This window comes from Cebus imitator, unplaced genomic scaffold (genome assembly GCF_001604975.1).
Source record: "Cebus imitator isolate Cc_AM_T3 unplaced genomic scaffold, Cebus_imitator-1.0 Scaffold369, whole genome shotgun sequence".
Taxonomy (NCBI): domain Eukaryota; kingdom Metazoa; phylum Chordata; class Mammalia; order Primates; family Cebidae; genus Cebus; species Cebus imitator.
The window spans coordinates 59,031-78,533 of NW_016107684.1; the positions used below are offsets into that span (position 1 = coordinate 59,031).

General features: G+C 43.6%; 1 protein-coding gene across 1 annotated transcript in view; it reads left to right on the plus strand.

Annotated features, from left to right (window-relative positions):
• Positions 1 to 1,373: 1,373 nt before the first annotated feature.
• Positions 1,374 to 19,503, plus strand: part of RNF125 (ring finger protein 125) — a 49,593-nt gene continuing 31,463 nt past the window's right edge. The window contains exons 1-2 of the mRNA XM_017507125.2: positions 1,374 to 2,032; positions 19,222 to 19,375. Coding sequence (XP_017362614.1) covers positions 1,869 to 2,032; positions 19,222 to 19,375 — 318 coding nt within the window. The 5' untranslated portion in view covers positions 1,374 to 1,868. The remainder of the gene's footprint in view (positions 2,033 to 19,221; positions 19,376 to 19,503) is intronic.

Here is a 19,503-nt window from a genome sequence, read left to right on the forward strand (position 1 = left end):
CCCAGGATGGAGTGCAGTAGCATGATATTGGCTCCTGTGATCAAATGATCTCTCACCTCAGCCTCCCAAAGTGCTGAGATTACAGGCATGAGCCACAGTACCTGGCCTATATCTCTTAATCAAAAGTAAAGTGTGAGTGTGGCAATTCCTCGAGGATCTAGAACCAACAATTCCATTAATGGGTATATACCCAAAGGATTATAAATCATTATACTATAATGACATATGCACATGTTTGTTTATTGCAGCACTGTTCACCATAGCAAAGACTTGGAACCAACCCAAATGCCCATCAATGATAGATTGTATAAAGAAAATGTGGCCCACATACACCATGGAATATTATGCAGCCATAAAAAAGGATGAGTTCATGTCCTTTGCAGGGACATAGATGAAGCTGGAAACCATCATTCTCGGCAAACTAACACAGGAACAGAAAAGCAAACACTACATGTTCTCACTTATAAGTGGGAGTTGAACAGTGAGAACACATAGACACAGGGAGGGGAACATCACACACCAGGGCCTGTTTGGGGATGAGGGGCTAGGGGAGGGATAGCATTAGAAGAAATACCTAATGTAGATGATGAATTGATGTGTGCAGCAAACCATCATGGCATGTATATGCCTATGTAACAAGCCTACACATTCTGCACATGTATCCCAGAACTTAAAGTATAATAATAATAATAATAAAAGTAAAGTCTGGGGTAAACTGGGTCAAATTTATGGGCTGTTAAGTACATACATGTATTGTATGTTATATCCCATGTGTTATGTATTATTATATATGTGTATTATATACTATGTACTATTTTTGCAACTCTATGCGAATCTATAATTATCTCAAAATAAAGTTCTGTTTTTGTTTTTTAAAGTAAATTCTGTGAGAACTGGGATTTTATTTGCTTGTTGACAATTGTGTCTTTATCATCAGAACCAGGTCTGGCGTGCAGTGAGCACTAAATAAGTCGTAAAACGTGTGAATTAACGCCCGGCTACTTTTTATATTATTAGTAGAGACGAAGTTCCACCATGTTGGCCAGGTTGGTGGTCTCGAACTCTGACCACAAGCGATCCAACCGCCTTGGACTTCCAAAGTGCTGGGATTACAGGCCGGCGTCACTGAGCGCGGCTGATCAAGTTTAAAGGGTGGGGTGGGGAGAGTACAAACAACAGAGGAAATCCTGAGCCGCAGAGGAAACTGGAGATGGCAGCGTTTAGCACTAGACTCTACGAGAGGCAGGATTGGAATCCAAATCTCCAGAACTCTTTCCACTACCCGTGCTCTCTCTCTATTGATGGACTATTGACTGGATGACAGAGTATTGATAGCACTGTCTTAGGAGACGCCCAGTCATAGATCATAGGCCATCTTTGCAGCTTATTGTGATTTCAACCGTGGAGGATGGTCCTATGCATCACCTTTCAAGAGGCTGTTCTCTGATCAGCATTAAGCATGGCCACGCCCGCCCTTAACTCCTGACTGTGGGGAAAGAGGCTGTGTGGGTGACAGATTGGAAGGTTTACTACTGCCTTAATCCTCTTCTCTGCAGTTGAGGTTTCAGGTTTCAACCCTCCCAATACCACAAGACAGTGCAGCGAGCACCGGCGGCCGCCGCCTCCGCCTCCGCGCCTCAAGCCCGGCAGCCTGCAGATTTCAGCGCCGCCGCCGCGCACTCGCCCTGCCCTAGACCAGGGTTGGGCGCAGCGGCGGAGGCTGCTTCTGGGCTGCGCGAGCTGGGCGCGCTGGAGGGCGGCGATCGCAGCTGGGCCGGGACTTCCTTCCTCCAGCGCACGGCAACAAAACAACCCTGCAGCAGGCACTGAGCGCTTGGCAGCTGTCCGGGCGAGCGAGAGGCACAGCGATGGGCTCCGTGCTGAGCAGCGACAGCGGCAAGTCGGCGCCCGCCTCTGCCACCCCGCGGGCCCTGGAGCGCAGGGGGGACCCGGAGTTGCCCGTCACGTCCTTCGACTGCTCCGTATGCCTTGAGGTGTTACACCGGCCTGTCCGGACCCGCTGTGGCCACGTGTAAGTGCCAGGGGAGCCCGGTTCGCGCCCATCCCTGCAGAGGTCGATGTGGGGAAGCTGAGGGCTTGGTAGCGGGAAGGAGGGGATCGGAAGACAGCGCCTTAGGAACTGCTGCAGGGAGCAACCTGGACCCGTCGGGTGCGGGGCCACGAGGAAAACGCCAGTCGGTAAGTGACACGGGACTTCGGGAGGAGAAGACAGAAAGGAGCGGGCCCTGTAGCCCCCTTGCGCCGTCTCCTCCCGAAGCCCAGGTGCGGAGCTCCAGGGATCCAGGCGCTGGTCCCGCCCAGCGCCAGGGCTGGCCAACTGGGGAGGGTGCTCCTGGCTGGAGAACCAGCGACCGCCCGGGCACCGAAAGAAAACCAGCGCCCGCTACAAGGCAGGGGCTCCCGCTACGCGCAGTTATCCCGCTGAACTCGGTGGAACGGGCTGCGCTTCCCTCTGCCCCAGAAACCTGGATCCGTTTTGTTTTGCTGGAGCTGTGCACGTGTTCCCAGAATGCCCACAGAGGCTCGTCTTAAGCAAACAAGGATCTGTGCCAAGTGTCCTTCCACCCCCACCCCTGCTACCCTTTCCCAAAACAGACACCCAGCCTCTCAAAGAGCAAGTCAAACTGGAGCTTCCGAGTGACTTTCCACAGTCGTTAAACAACCTGATAGGGTGGGGCTTGGACGTTAGCCGCAAGCCCCTGAATGCACTCCTTCACCACCCAGCCACAACGTGACAGGAGGTGGCAGACTACCTGCTTTACTCCCCGTCTCTCCAAACCCGCAGAAATTACAGAGTAAAATAACTTTCTCAAAACCGAGTAGTATTTAGCTAAAACTCGCAGTTGGTGCAAAGCCCTGGTCGTTTCTAAGAAGCATTTAAAAACAAAGTCCGGATATAAATTTGGCACATCCTTAATCTGTGTTTGAGTAACTGGTGGAGTTGGATCTGTGAATTTGTGTTCTCTGTTTACTTTTTTTTTTTTTTTTCTGAGACAGTCTGGCTCTGTTGCCCAGGCTGGAGTGCAGTGGTGCCATCTCGGCTCACTGCAATCTCTGCCTCCCGGGCTCAAGTGATTCTCCTGCCTCAGCCTCCCTAGCAGTTGGTATTACAGGCGTGTGCCACCACAACCAGATAGTTTTTGTGTTTGGAGTAGAGATGTGGTTTCATCATGCTGGCCAGGCTGGTCTCCTGACCTCAATTGATCCACCCGCCTCGGCCTCTCAAAGTGCTGGGATTAAAGGAGTGAGCCACTGCGCCCAGCCTTCTCTGTTTGTTTTGAATTTTGTTCACGGACACATGGGTGTGTGTGTGTGCGCGCGCGCGCGCGCGCAGGCGCGCGCATGCAGATCAGGAGCGGAAGCCTACTTAATGTCCTTTGAAGACTGACTATAGTATGATGAAGCCCTGTGCAATACCACATTGGCTTGTACAGCTTTTGGTTTAGCAGGAAGAAAGAAATAGCATATTATGAATGCAAGTGCACAACATGTTTTCGAGGACCACTTTTGAAAGGATTTAGGTAGTCCTTAAAAACATGTTGTGCATTTGCATTCAAAAGTTTTGAGGCCTGTAGTGGTGGCTCACACCTGTAATCCTAGCACTTCGGGAGGCCTAAGCGGATGGATCACCTGAGGTCAGGAATTCGAGACCAGCCTGGCCAAAATGGTGAAACCCCCTCTTTACTAAAAATACAAAAATTAGCCAGGCATGGTAACCCATGCCTGTAACCCAGCTATTCAGGAGGCTGAGGCAGGAGAATTGCTTGAACCTGGGAGGAAGAAGTTGCAGTGAGCTGAGATGGTACCATTGCACTCCAGCCTGGCGACAGAGCGAGACTTTGCCTCAAAAAACAAACAAAAAAAGTTTTGAAAGTACTTAGGTGGTCCTTATTACTATATCCTTGTATCTGAAAAGCAGTATTCACCACTGCCCATCTGTGAGTCAGGGAGAAAAGTGTGCAGCCTGTGCCATGTATAAAGAGTGCTTTGGGCGTTATTTCGTGGCTGTATTCTCAAGGCCTGTTGTTTCAGCTTTGTTCTTAAAATTCGAGGCTTAAATTTACCCTCCTTTCTGGTTATTGATGTTGTTGCTCAGCTGTCCAGATGTAGTAACACGATATCCACAGACCAATCTGGAAACCAAAATGTGCTATGTAAGTCGAAGTATATTGATTAGTTTAGGGCAGTAACAACCTAAAGATACCTCCATTTAAATTTAATCATTATTAGCATTAAAACTTCAAAGTTGTGCAAAACACAAACAATGGGCATTTTGAAGATTCTTTTTGGAATAGAAGGCTTTGCTATTCAATGATCTGACTGGAGACTGTTTTCCTGGTTTGGACTTTGAACATTATAATTTACCGTTCACAATGTTTTTCCTTCTACTAAAGGATAATATGAATTTGCAAAATGTTGAATTTTTTATTTAATCTTTTTCTTTGTTAAAGTGAATAGAAAACTAGCAACTGGAAAAGTAGTCGTCAAATAGCATAACAAGGGCTGAACAAATTGCCTTTCCTCACTTTACTGTTCTTTGTTTTGACAAATCTATGTTCATTGTTCTGGCTGTGGGCAGAATTTCCATATTGCTCCTTTTGGCAAACTTACTTGGGCCCCTTCCACTTTATAACTGTTAACCAGAGTCCTTTCTGCAGTAGAGATTGTGAGCGTTGTTAATACCATTTGTATATTCTAAACAAATTACTCTTTTCCGCTGAAATTAAGTTGGAAATGCAAATGAAACTTCTCTATTTTATGATCCCATATTGAAGCTACATTTTCAAATATGGTGAACTAGGTTGTTTATGCTGATTTTTGTTTGTAAACCTACTTCAAGTCAAACAAGTTTAATAATAACAGTACCTTGAATAAATATGCACAGAGCACTTTATAAGTTGCATTGTGATGCAGTGGAAATTGGCCCTTACAGAGAGCTGGATTTGAAATTCAGCTCTGCCACTAGCCAGCTGTGTGATCACTGTAAGGAAATTTGAATTTTATTTTTTTCCCCTAAAGGTTTGATCACTCGAGTCTGTGAAACAAACTGCTAATAGATTAACAAGGAGGAAAGGGCTACAAATGTATTAATGTGCATACCGGCACGGGAGTCAAGCCAAATGTGAAAACTGAAAGAAAGGGCCAGATGCTTGATGCTTTTTTTTTTGAGACGGAGTTTCACTCTTGTTAGCCAGGCTGGAGTGCAATGGCGCGGTCTCGGCTCACCGCAACCTCCGCCTTCTGGGTTCAGGCAATTCTCCCGCCTCAGCCTCCTGAGTAGCTGGGATTACAGGCAAGTGCCACCATGCCCAGCTAATGTTTTGTATTTTCAGTAGAGACGGGGTTTCACCATGTTGATCAGGATGGTCTCAATCTCTTGACCTCGTGATCCACCCGCCTCGGCCTCCCTAAGTGCTGGGATTACAGGCGTGAGCCACCGCGCCCGGTGCTTGATGCTTTTATACCATCTTGAGATTACCACAGAATAGGGGCTTGGAACATGGTTACGAGAGGGAGAGAGAAAGAAGGGGCTGGGGCAAAGGTGGTCTAGTTATGCCGATTTAACTTGATAGATAAACATCTCCTAGAAAGAATAGGCATGACTGTGTTAAGTTGGTCTGTCAGACCTTCACAGGTGTCAGACTTTCAGCTAATAATTTCCTAGGTCCAGTTAAGGAGGTGCCTCCAAAAAAGCCTGGTGATTTTTTTTGTTTGTTTATTTTTTGAGATGGAGCCGCACTCTGTTACGGGGCTCAAATGCAGTGGCCTGATCTTGTCTCACCGCAACCTCCACCTCCCGGGCTCAAGTGATTCGCCTGCCGCAGCCTCCTGAGTAGCTGGGACAACAGGCACGCACCACCACACCCAGCTAATTTTTGTATTTGTAGTAGAGACGGGGTTTCACCATGTTGGTCAGAATGGTCTCGATCTCTTGACCTTGTGATCCACCCGCCTCGGCCTTCCAAAGTGCTGAGATTACCGGTGTGTGCCACTGCGCCTGACCTATTTATTTTATTTTTTTGAGACAGAGTCTCATTCTGTCGCTCAGGTGGGAGGGCAATGGCCTATCTTGGCTCGCGGCAACCTCTGCCTCCATGGTTCACGCGATTCTCCTGCCTCAGCCTCCTGAGTAGCCGAGATTACAGGCTCCTGTCACAAGGCCCAGCTAATTTTTGTACTTTCAGTAAAGATGGTGTTTCACCATGTTGGCCACGCTGACCTCGAACTCCTGACCTCGAACTCCTGACCTCAGGTTATCCACCCACCTTGGTCAATAAAGTTGTAGTAGGAGTCTGAGGAAGAAACAAAGGTCTAAATAAATGGTGTTGGGAAAACTGGCTAGTAATATGCAGAGAGCTGAAACTGGATCCCTTCCTTACACTTTATACAAAAATGAACTCCAGATGGATTAAAGATTTAACTACAAGACCTAACACCATAAAAACCCTAGAAGAAAACATAGGCAATACCATTCAGGACATAGGATTGGCAAGGACTTCATGACTAAAACATAAAAAGTAATGGCAACAAAAGCCAAAATAGACAAATAGGATCTAATTAAACTTAAGATCTTCTGCACAGCAAAAGAAAGTATCAATAGAGTGAACCAGCAACCAAAGGAATGGGAAAAAATTTTTGCAATCTACCCATCTGACAAATGGCTAATACCTAGAATCTACAAAGAACTTAAATTCACAAGAAAAAAAACAAATCCCATCAAAAAGTGGCCAAAGGATATGAACAGACACTTTTCAAAACAAGACATTTATGCAAGCTGGGCATGGTGGCTCATGCCTGTAATCCCAGCACTTTGGGAGGCCAAGATGGGCGGATTTTCTGAGGTCAGGAGTTTGAGACCAGCTTGGCCAAAATGGTGAAACCCCATCTCTAAAAAGAAACAACAACAAAAAAAAGAAGACATTTATGCAGCCAAAAAACATGAAAAAAAAAAGCTCATCATCACTAGTCATTAGAGAAATGCAAATCAAAACCACATTGAGATACCATCTCATGCCAGTTAGAATGGTGATCATTAAAAAGTCAGGAGACAGCACATGCTGGAGAGGATGCAGAGAAATAAGAATGCTTTTATACTGTTGGTGGGAGTGTAAATTAGTTCAACCATTGTGGAAGACAGTGTGGTGATCCCTCAAAGATCTAGAAATAAAAATACCATTTGACCCAGCAATCCCATCTGGGTATACATACCCAAAGGATCATAAATCATTCAATTATAAAGACACATGCACATGTATGTTTATTGTGGCATTGTTTACAAGAGCAAAGACTTGGAACAAACCCAAATGCCCATCAGTGATAGACTGGATAAAGAAAATGTGGCACATATACATCATGGAATACTATGCAGCCATAAAAAGGATGAGTTCATGTCCTTTGCAGGGACATGGATGAAGCTGGAAACCATCATTCTCAGCAAACTGACAAAAGAACAGAAAACCAAACACCACATGTTATCACTCATAAGTGGGTGTTGAACAATGAGAACACATGGACACAGAGAGGGGAGCATCACACACTGGGGCCTGTTGCGGGGTGGGAGGCTAGGGGAGGGCTGGCATGAGGTGGAAGGATTGAGGAGGGATAGCATTAGAAGAAATGCCTAATGTAGATGACAGGGGGATGGATGCAGCAAACCACCATGACATGTGTATACCTATGTAACAAACCTGCATGTTCTGCACATGTACCCCAGAACTTAAAGTATAATAATAATAAAATACATGTTAAAATTTGAAACATAAAAAAAAGGAAAATAGACAAAGATCTAGTTAACTAAGAAGTTCCCATGGGAGAAACAGGATTTGAAAGAGAATAGAGAATATCAGCTATTAATTAATCTGGCTGTTGGCCACAGAGCCATTTTTTTTGAGATGGAGTCTGGCACTGTTGCCTGGGCTGGAGTGCAATGTCACCATCTCGGCTCACCGTAAACTCTGTCTCCCAGCTTCAAGCAATTCTCCCATCTCAGCTTACTAAGTAGCTGGGACTACAGGTGCATGACAGCATGCTCACCTAATTTTTGTATTTTTGTAGAGATGGGTTTTACCATGTTGGTCAGGCTGCTCTCAAACTCCTGACCTCAGATGATCTGTCTGCCACGGCCTCCCAAAGTGCTGGGATTACAGGTGTGAGCCACCAGGCCCCGGCTGAGCACCCAGTCTTTTGTGGGAGCAGAGAGAACGATAACTGTGGCATCCACACCTCTTTCTCCCTAGACCTTCCCTTTGCCTGGGTGGTAACCACCTCTTCTCACCTGTTTGGTTCACAGCCGTAGCAAGAGGTATGTCTCTCTGGCCCAGTAGAGGAAGCAGATAAATGGGAAAAAAAAGTTACTATCATACTCTAAATATAAATCAATGTTGTAACCAAGGTATGCCTAACACATTACTCAAAATCAAAACAAATAAGAACATCTGAGACTGAAACCAAGAAGCTCTTGATGGCTTTAACCAAAGTTTTCTAAGAGGGAGCAAAAGTTGCAACCCTTTCAAAATCCAGATCATTCCCAACAACAGCCTAATGAAAGGAAAGTTTTGCCAGCCTCAAAGGAGGTACAACCCACATTTTTGTCTGGTCATATTCTCTAGGGTTTAAGACAGAGGAAAACAAAAGTTGTATGAGAGACTTACAAACAAATGGGCACCCCAACAGTTAAGGAGTCATACAAATATAAATTGGAAACAAACAATTCAAACTAATTTTTTGCAAGTTTAAAAAAAAAATTCCCTCCTAAGCTGAAGGATTTGTGTCTCCTGGGGACTTGTTTCCTGAAAGGGAATTGATTCCAGGTTGTAGTGGTGAAAGTGCAGAATCCTTACCACTAGACTACAGGATGGAGTCTTTTTTTTTTTTTTTAAACGAACCCCACAAGGAATCTAAAGCATACAGTTTGAGTACAAAGGATTTTAACTTTGTTTTCAACCTGATTTCTACTTTTTTTTTTTTTTTTTTTTTTTTTTTAAAATTTTTTTTTTTTTTTTTTTTTTTTTTTTTTTGTGTTTGAGTCTCGTTTTGTCGCTCGTCTGGACTGCCGTGGTGCGGTCTCTGCTCACTGCAACCTCAGCCTCCAGGGTTCAAGCAATTCTCCTCCCTCAGCCTCCAGGGTAGCTGGGACTACTGGCGCGTACCATCACATCCAGCTAATTTTTGTATTTTTAGTAGAGACGGAGTTTCACCATGTTAGCCAGAATGGTCTCGATCTCTTGACCTCGTGATCTGCCTGCCTCGGCCTCCCAAAGTGCTGGGATTACAGGCATGAGCCACAGCGCCTGGCCTCTACTTTTCAAAAATATTGCTGAGGGAGTTCCTAAGCCTGTATTCCTTTTGTATCTTTTCATAGGTACCAATAAGATAGCTATTTAAGATGTGAGCTCTAAAAAGTTTTTTTTTTAATATAGCCGATTCATTTATTTTAAAAGTGATTCAAACCAATACAAGAAATAATTTATATGCTTTTCCCTCTTGATCCAAATTTAGAAAGGGTAAAACACAGAGACTCATACCATCCACATTTGAACAGGCACTATAGACCGAACTGACTTGATTAAAAAAAAAAAAAGTTTACCTTTCTTTGCTGGCTTTTCATTTGTTGTTCCAAGATCCCATTCACTGGCTCCAGAATGAACAAGAGAACTTCTGTCCCTTTGGTGTTGATTACAACACCCAAAATTTTTCCCCTGAAGATATGATACTTTGAGTCTATAAAACAAGCAGTTAACAGATTAATGGGATAAAAGCATACACATTTGTTAATGTGCATATGGCATGGGAGTCATACAAAATATGAAAACTAAAAGAAAGGGTCAGGTGCTTGATGCTTTTATACTTGAGGTTACAGAAGAATGGAGGATTGGAAAATGGCAAGACAGGTTATGAGAGGGAAAGAGAAAGACAAGGGGCAAAGGTGTTCTTGTTACATAGATGAAACTTCACAGGTAGCAGCTCTCAGAAAGAATAGGTAATCATCCATGGTAAGTTTATTTGCCAGACCTTCAAAGGTTTCATACTCTTGGTTAATCTCCTAGATGGGGCAAGGGAGACCTCAGAGAAGGCTTGGCTATTTATTTCACCAATGTAGGCTTCCTCTACTCATACAGCTCTCTTCCACGACATGCAGCTTTTCAGGGCTTTTCCTTTCTGCACTCTCAATAGCTAACTCGAAGTATGTCAAAGAATTATTTTGGGGGGTAAAATACATAGTGTCTTTTTTTTTTTTGAGATGGAATCTTGCTCTGTTGTTCGGGCTGGAGTGCTATAGTATGATCTCAGCTCATTGCAACCTTCACTTCCCTGGTTCAAGCGATTCTTTTGCCTCAGCCTCCTGAGTAGCTGGGACTACAGGTGTGCCCCACCACGCCCGGCTAATTTTTGTATTTTTAGTAGAGATGGGTTTTGCTATTTTGACCAGGCTGGTCTTGAACTCTTAGCCTCAAGGGATCTGCCTGCCTCAGCCTCCCAAAATGCTGGGATTACAGTTGTGAGCCACCCTGCCTGGCCAATTTTCTTTACCACTAAGTTGCTTAATCTCTTTGAATCTCATTTTCTTCATTTGTAAAATGGGGTGAGTAGTGCCATTTTTATGAATATTAAAAATGTAAAAGTATCCCATAGTAAAGACTCAAAACATAGTTTCTAGTTCCTTCAGTCATTTCATAAGCAAAACCCCCAGGAACAGGTATTATTTCATATCTCTGTATTTCTTTTGGAAGAAAACTGTGCCATGAAAAGTTGATCTGTGACATTTCCAAGATGTCCCAGATAGCCACTTTTAGCTTAGTTCTTTTTCCTTTGCTGGACTTTAAGAAGTTTCACTTTAATGTTTCATAATTTTAACGGACTTTATTCATATTGCTGTATCAGTTGTAAAAAATAGATTTGAGAGAAAAGCTTTCTCACCGCTGCGTTATCTCCTATCAGAGAGCTGGAGTGAGAGCCAGTAGATAACTTGGAGCAATATAAATGGAACTTAAAAGGAGCCTGGAGGCTGGGTGTGGAGGCTCATGCCTGTAATCTCAGCACTTTGGGAGTAGGGAGGTGCTATTGCCCGAACCCAAGAGTTTCAGACCAGGCTGAACAACATAGTGAGACCTCGTCTCTACAGAAAATTTAAAAAATAGCTGGGCATGGTGGTGCATACCTGTAGTCCCAGCTACTCAGGAGACCGAGGTGGGAGGATCGCTTGTGCTGGAGTGGCTGCTGTGAGCAGTGGTTATACCACTGCACTTCAGTTTGGGTGACAGAACAAGACCCTGCCTCAAAAAAAAAAAAAGTCTGATTTACATTTAAAGGAAATATTCAAAGACAGTTGTCAGATTGAAAATAGTAGATGCAAGGGAGAAAGATGACAAAGCCAACCACCGGGCCTGAAGGCAGGTGGATAAACAGGGTCAGAGAGGCTGGCATGGGAGGAAGGGAATGCACTCATGAATGGGCCTGCTGAATGTATAGCAGTCTGATAGGCAGATATCCAAATGGAAATATCCCAAAGGCGCTGAAGAAATAGACTGGGGGAAGGAGATCAGGGCTAGAGACCGAGTTATCTAAAAAGGGTCCAGAGGTTGAGAATGAGCTGAAGAGAGCTAAATGAACTGGAGCACACTGTAAGGTAGAAAGAGCCGTCTCCATTGGCCTCAGATACAACTGCTCTGAGTCATAGAATGTATCTAATTTTTATTTTATTTTATTTTTTGAACTTGAGTCTCACTCTGTCACCCAGACTGGAGTGTGGTGGTGCGATTTCAGTTCACTGCAACCTCTGCCTCCCAGGTTCAAGTGATTCTCCCACCTCAGTCTCCTGAGTAGCTGGCCTAGTTAATTTTGTATTTTTAGTATTTCACCGTGTTGGCCAGGCTGGTCTTGAACTCCACACCTCAGGTGATCCACCCGCCTCTGCCTCCCAAAGTGCTGGGATTACAGGTGTGAGCCTCCCCACCTGGCTATGAATGTACTTAATTTTTAGAAAATGAAACTCTGTTTTGGATAATTCTGAAGTACTTTCAGGTAATGGATTGAAACATTCAATTTGTGGTCAAGTATGAGCAGGAAAGCCTGCACCAAATTGGTGGTTTCCTAAGTAGAGTCTGAGAGTCTTCCTGATGAGTTTAAAACTGATCCAGAAATACACACGAGTGCTTTCATTCTTACAGGACATGTGCAATCCCAATGTAAACCAAAAATAAAATTCTAAGGCCCCCTACCCCGCCGCGCCCAACCAACTGAATGGACCTTTCCTTTCAGCCAAGGGCATTCTAAAGTAAACCGGAAACACTAGTTCAGGCCATGATGGGAATGGCTATTTATCAAATATCACAGACTGGGTAATTGATAAAGAAAAGAATTTTTTCAGCTCACAGTTCTGGAGGCTAGGAAGTCTAAGAGCATGGTGCTGGTATCTGGCTAGGGTCATCCCCTGGTGGAAAAGTAGAAAGAAGAAGGAAGAGTGAGAAAATGTACATGAGAGACCTCATTTATATTTTATTTATTTATTTATTTATTTATTTAAGACAGAATTTCTCTCTTGTTGCCCAGGCTGGAGTGCAATAGCACGATCTCAGCTTACCGCAACCTCCGCCTCCTCGGTTCAAGTGATTCTCCTGCCTCAGCCTCCCAAGTAGCTGGGATTACAGGCATGCACTACCAGGCCTGGCTAATTTTGTATTTTTAATAGAGACGGAGTTTCTCCATGTTGGTCAGGCTAGCCTTGAACTCCCAACCTCAGGTGATCCACCCACCTCAGCCTCCCAAAGTGCTGGGATTATAGGCTGAGCCACTACACCAGGACTATTTTCTTATTTTATTTTTTAGAGATGGGGGGGTCTCACTGTGTTGCTCAGGCTGGACTCAAACTCCTGGGCTCAAGCAATCCTCCCACCTCAGAAAATTTACGTTTATAGAAAAGCCACTTCCACAATGACCAGCCCACTCCTGTGATAACGGCATTTCATCCATTCATCACAATGGAGCCCCTAGACCTAAATGCCTCCCGCAGTTCCACCTCTCAGTACCACCACAAGAAGAACCAAGTTTTCATGCTTGAACTCTGGGGAGACACATTCATTATATTAGGCCTCCTGATTTTACAGGCACATTCATTGTCTTATGTTTGTGGCTTCTACTTGTCACTGGGAAGAACTGAGGTTTCTTGAAAGGCTACAAAATTTGAGGCCCTACCCAAACTGTTTAAGGATCAGACACTACTGTCTCTGGCTGCATAAACTTGGCACATTGCTACACCTCTCTGAACCTCAGTTTGCCATAAATAAAATGAGGAGAAAGCACAGCAGCATTTTATGAATTATTGTAGGAGCCTACAATAATAGGGGATAGGGCCAGGCGCGTTGGCTCAGGCCTGTAATCCCAGCACTTTGGGAGGCCGAGGCAGGCGGATGACGAGGTCAGGAGATCGAGACCATCCTGGCTAACACAGTGAAACCCCTTCTCTACTAAAAATTCAAAAAATTAGTCGGGCATGGTGGCACATGCCTGTAGTCCCAGCTACTCCGGAGGCTGAGGCAGGAGAATTGCTTGAACTCGGGAGGTGGAGGTTGCAGTGAGCCAAGATCGTGCCATTGCACTCCAGTCTGGGTGAAAGAGCAAGACTCCATCTCAAAATAATAATAATAATAATAATAATAATAATAAGGGATAATCTATACAAGTTTCCCCCATAGGCTGAGCACCAGTATTTGTATTCTGCTTGCACTGGCATAAAACTCAAATGAATTGTGGGCAAGAAAACCCCAGAAAACTGCTAGTTGATAAAAAACAAAATGTTATCTGCTTGCCTCTAAATAATGTAAGCAAATAATTCCTGTCAGAACCATAGATGTTGATATTAGAAATGTTAATTGTGAGTTGAGCATTTGAACCATTTGTCATAAATTTCACTCAAGTCTACACTTTGAGAACCAATTCTTAGAAACTCAGAGACATCCAAGGTCAGATTGTATCTTAGAACTTACAATTAGCTAAGAGAGAAAGAAGTAAAATATGTATAGCAGAGAACTTAGGTTTTTTATTTAAAATATTGCTGTTTCCAACTGGGGTAGCTGTGGTGGTGGAATAAAAGGTTACTGAAATTTGGGTCGGAAAACCCCAGCTTAAGACCAACCAAGTTCAAGCTTGCTCTTTCTCTTTCTTTCTTTTTCTTTTTTCTCTCTCTTTCTCTCTCTCTCTTTCTTTCTTTTTCTCTTTCTTTTTCTTTCTCTCTTTCTTTTTCTTTCTTTCTCTCTCTCTATTTCCTTCCTTCTTGCTTTCTCCTTTCTTCCTTTCTTTTTCTCTTTCTTTTTGAAAGATAGAATCTTGCTCTGACGCCCAGGCTGGAGTATAGTGGCATGATCTCGGCTCACTGCAACCTCCACCTCCCAGGTTCAAGAGATTCTCCTGCCTCAGCTTCCCAAGTAGCTGGGACTATAGGTATGCACCACCACATCCAGCTAATTTTTGTATTTTTTTTTTTTTAGTAGAGATGGGGTTTCACTATATGTTGGCCAGGCTGGTCTCAAACTCCTGACCTCATGTAATCTGCCCGCCTCGGCCTCCCGAAGTGCTGGGATTACAGGCGTGAACCACCGTGCCCGGCCAAACTCAAGCACCTTCTTTTATGTGACTTTTTTTCCCCCCAGCCAAACTTTATCTAGCTTTATTAAAGATACTTTCCATAAACAGTCATGGCATTTCAGGCAGCACATGGGTAGACAATCCTTAACAGTATACAACAACTTTCAAACTCTCTTCTTCAATGGACTACCAAAAAACATAAAGCCACTGTAAAACCCAATGGAGGGCTGGGCAAAGTGGCTCACACCTGTAATCCCAGCGCTTTGGGAGGCCGAGATGGGCGGATCACCTGAGGTCAGGAGTTTGAGACCAGCCTGGCCAACATGGCAAAACCTTGTCTCTGCTGAAAATACAAAATTATCCAGGTGTGGTGACACACACCTGTAATCCCAGCTACTCGGGAGGCTGAGATGAGGCTGGAGAATCACTGGAACCTGGGAGGTGGAAGCTGCACTGAGCTGAGATTGCACCATTGCACTCCAGCCTGGGAGGCAGAGCAAGACTCTGGCAAAAAAAAAAAAAAAAAAATAGAATATTCATTTGACTCTCTGAACCAGAAAGTTTAGGGTGAAGGTTGACATTTCACATTTAGCATGTTGCTTAACATGAGCCGACCCTGACTTTCAGGAAGTGAAGTGAAAATGGCAGAATCTGTCTGAAGATGCATAATCTAGAAATTGAACCACTGCTCTTTTGAGGAACCCCATCTCAGTGGCCTCACTGGAACGTTCAGATTGCCTGACACTGGTAACCAACTAATAGGGATCAGGCCTCAACAGATGTCTGGGTTTAAGGGAGTTAAGTTTATGCTGAAGATGGAAAGGGAGAAGAGGACATAAAAACAAATTTGTTTTTCCATACCACAAGGCTCTTGTGCTAAGGTGTTTGTGTTTGTCAAGGTCAGGGAATCCCTCCTCCTGGGAGCCAAGAGGAAGCCTCTCAAAAGTAGAAGGGAAGACCAGCCTGGCCAACATGATGAAACTCCTTTTCTACTAAAAAAACAAAAATTAACCGCACATGGTGGTGCATGCCTGTAATCCCAGCTACCGCTTGAATCCCAGAGGTGGAGGTTGCAATAAGCCGAGATCAGGCTATTGCACTCCCGCCTGGGCGACAGAGCAAGACTCCATCACACGCGTGCACACACACATACACACACACACACACACACACACACACACGCAGAGAAAACTAAAAGGGAAAGGTGTTTCCCCATATCAATCCAGCTTCAACACAGTCTATTAGTGACAGTGACAGGCATCTCATGCCCAGAAAACAGCAATGAAATGCACTGTGTGCTAACAACGTACCTTAAAAAAAAAAGAAAACCAAATTCTGCCTTTTTATAAAATTTGATAAAAATAGTATTTCAAACTGTAGTGTCACCAACTACATAGTTATCACAAATGCACACTTCACCTGGCATCTCCAGCACCTTGGCTTCCTGTGCCTGGTGTGTTTAGGCTTCTGCATTCTCTGCAGGGTTATTCCCCTCCTTGCCAGCATCAGTTCTTCCCCTTTTCCCTTTGGGTAACTTCTCTCCCTTCTTTGCAAGGCCTCCTTAGACTTGGCTTTGGAGAAGCAGATGTAACAGACAACCTTGCAGCTCTTCTCTGTGGTTCGTCCTTCATCTTGGCGTTATCTCCTTAGCATCCACTCTCTTTCTCTTGGGCAGGGCGGCAGCTACAGCGGGACATAAGCCCTGAGTAAGAGATGCAACAGCGCCTGGGTTATAGTTGGTCTGGGAGTTGTTCTTGCCTCTTCTTCACACTGCTCCTTTATGTAATCTTGAAGAAGAGACCTACCCTATATGTGCCTCAGTTTCCCTATCTATAAATGGAAATAATGATCTTTCTTGGGGGTTTAAGGTTAAATAAATTAAGGTATATGGAAGTATTTTTAAAAATTTATGTAGAGAACCAGTGTATCAAGCTTGAAATTATACATAAAAAATTACTGGCTGGGCACAGTGGCTCACACCTGTAATCCCAGCATTTTGGGAGGCCGAGGTGGGCAGATCACTTGCGGTCAGGAGTTCGAGACCAGCCTGGCCAACATGGCGAAACTCCGTCTCTACTAAAAGTATTAAAAAAATTAGCCAGTCATGGTGGTGCACACCTGCAATCCCAACTACTCGGGAGGCTGAGGCAGGAGAATCACTAGAACCTGGGAGGCAGAGGTTGCAGTGAGCTAAGATTGCACCTGGGCAACAGAGGAAAACTCCATCTCAAAAAAAAATAAGTAAATAAGAAGAAAATAGCTAGAAGGAAAGGGTAGGAATGAAGGCATATATGGGGTTCTAAGTAAAGGGAGAAATGTTCCGTCTAGTTGCCACTGAATCATTCATATGTCACTGTTCAGTATTCAACTTTTAGAGACAGAGTCTATGCTTGACTTGGCTGGCCAGGTGCTCACACCTTCAGCAGGAGTTGGTAGGCACCTTGATTGAGGTCCGACTACATGTAATATAAGAGGTATGGTTTCTGCAGAGCAAGAGCAGGATGCTATTACAAGAAAAAGGAGGAATGGCTGCTGGCCAGTTATAAACAACAAGTAGAAGTCTAAATCACTGCACAAGTGAGCATCCTCTGTCTGCTTACACTAATTTGAAAACAGATGCAGAAAATACTGTTATGAATCAGTCATGATCCAAACCAAATTCAAACATAGTAAGAAAGAAAAAATAAAGAGGAAAGAAATTGATATTGACTAATATAATTAGGAGTTAAAAAGAAAAAAAAAAAGGAATGGTTTAGACCTGCCCATTACTAAAGTTTCTCATGAGCAAGTATTTAAATACTACCTAAATAGCCCATTAACAATAGAATGATAGATAAATTTGGATGTATTCATACAACAGACTTCACAAAATTAGAATGGGCAATCTCAACTATGGACAACAATATGGGTGAATCTTTTAACCATAATATTGAAAAGGAGACAAAGAATACATACCAGAGGATTCGATTTATATAACGTAGAGAAATAGGAAATCTTTGTCATTAGAAGTCAATGATTAATGCCACCAAAGATAGTAAGCAGGGATGTGAAAGCTGCAGTCTGTAGACTGGTACCATGTTTGATAAGTATATTATAATTTTTATGTTAAAATACATGAAGAAAAAAGTAAATGATTACCTTGGAGGAGTTAGAATTGTGTCTGGAGGCTAGGCACATGGCTCACACCTGTAATCCCAGCACTTTGGGAGGCTGAGGCGAGTGGATCACCTGAGATCAGGAGTTTGAAACCAACCTGACCAACATGGTGAAACCCCATCTCTACTAAAAATACAAAAAATTGACCAGACGTGGTGATGGGTGCCTGTAATTCCAGCTACTCAGGAGGCTGAGGCAGGAGAATTGCTTGAACCCAGGAGACAGAGGTTGCAATGAGCTGAGATTGCATCACTGCACTCCAGCCTGGGCAATAAGAGCAAGACTCCATCTCAAAAAGCCAAAACAAAACAAAGCAACAACATAAAAGAATTGTGGCTGGAAAGGAAACAGGAGGTGAGAAATTGTTTGGTTTTGAAATTTCATTCAACTGTATGCTTATGATATAAGAACTTTTCAGTATTGTATACTTAACTGACTTTTTGACATGTATTAGTAATCCCAAAGAGATATTACGTGCTTAGTAGTTTAAGAGGCATCAGGTCATGCTGTTGTGTATAAATTACCTAAATGCTCGTTTTGTTTCTGTGTTCATGGAGCCTTCAACAACCCCTATAAATAAGTCAGAATTTTCTGGATATGTTGATTATGGTAAGGTTTCATAATGAGCTCCTTTAAATAAATCAAAGAACATATTTCTTGACTTGGAGGACATTCCTAATAGTGGTCATTTTAATTAGCTAATTTTCTATATCTGGGGATGACTTTAAAATTATTTTATGCTGGGCGTGGTGCTTGCACCTATAGTCCCAGCCATTTGGGAGGCAAAGCAGGGGGCATCTCTAGAGCTCAGGAGTTTGAATCCAGCCTAAGAAACATAGCAAGACCCTGGGTCTTAAAAGAAACAAAAAGAAACAGAGGTGGGGAGAGAGGGAGGTAGAGAAAGAGAGAGAAAAGGGAGAGAGGGAGGGAGGGAGGAAGGAAGGAAGGAGAGAGGGAAGGAGGTGGGGGAGAGAGGAGGGAAGGGAGGAAGGGTGAAAGGGAGGAGAGCTAGAGGGGAGGGGAGGGAGGGAGGAAATGGTTTTATAAGAATTATAATGTGTCTGGTATTTTTACTTCCTTGACTTGCTGCTACTTCCTTATGTAACACACAAAACACCACAGAAGAAAGACATATTTTCTTAAATTTGAGGTAAAATTCGATCTAGACGTTCTTTAAATTATCATTTAAACTTATTCTATAGGAAAGCTATTTCACTTACTTTGAATTCTTACTTTTCTTGAAATGCATGAAAGTACATGTGATGAGAATGTGTGATTCCAAAGAAGTCTTGCTGGGAAGGTAAAGCAATTGGGAGGTGTAGGGGGCAAGTGGACCTGTAATTTGGTAGTATGGCTCATGGAATATAAAGTGTCATTAAATTACAATTTACACAAATGAACACACTGTAGTGGCTCCTTATAGCTTTCAAGGAAAGTGATGTATTTTTGGTTTGTTTGGGGTAGATTCTGCCGTTCCTGTATTGCTACCAGTCTAAAGAACAACAAGTGGACTTGTCCTTATTGCCGGGCATATCTTCCTTCAGGAGGAGTTCCAGCAACTGATGTAGCCAAAAGGATGAAATCAGAGTTTAAGAACTGCACTGAGTGTGACACCCTGGTATGTGACCGGCCTGTGTTCATGGTTACCAACTTAAGTCCCTGAGAAAGTTATCATTTCACCTCTGCTTCTGACCCCATGGTACTACCCACCCTTTCTTTTCTGGGTTTTTTTTTTTTTTTTTTTTT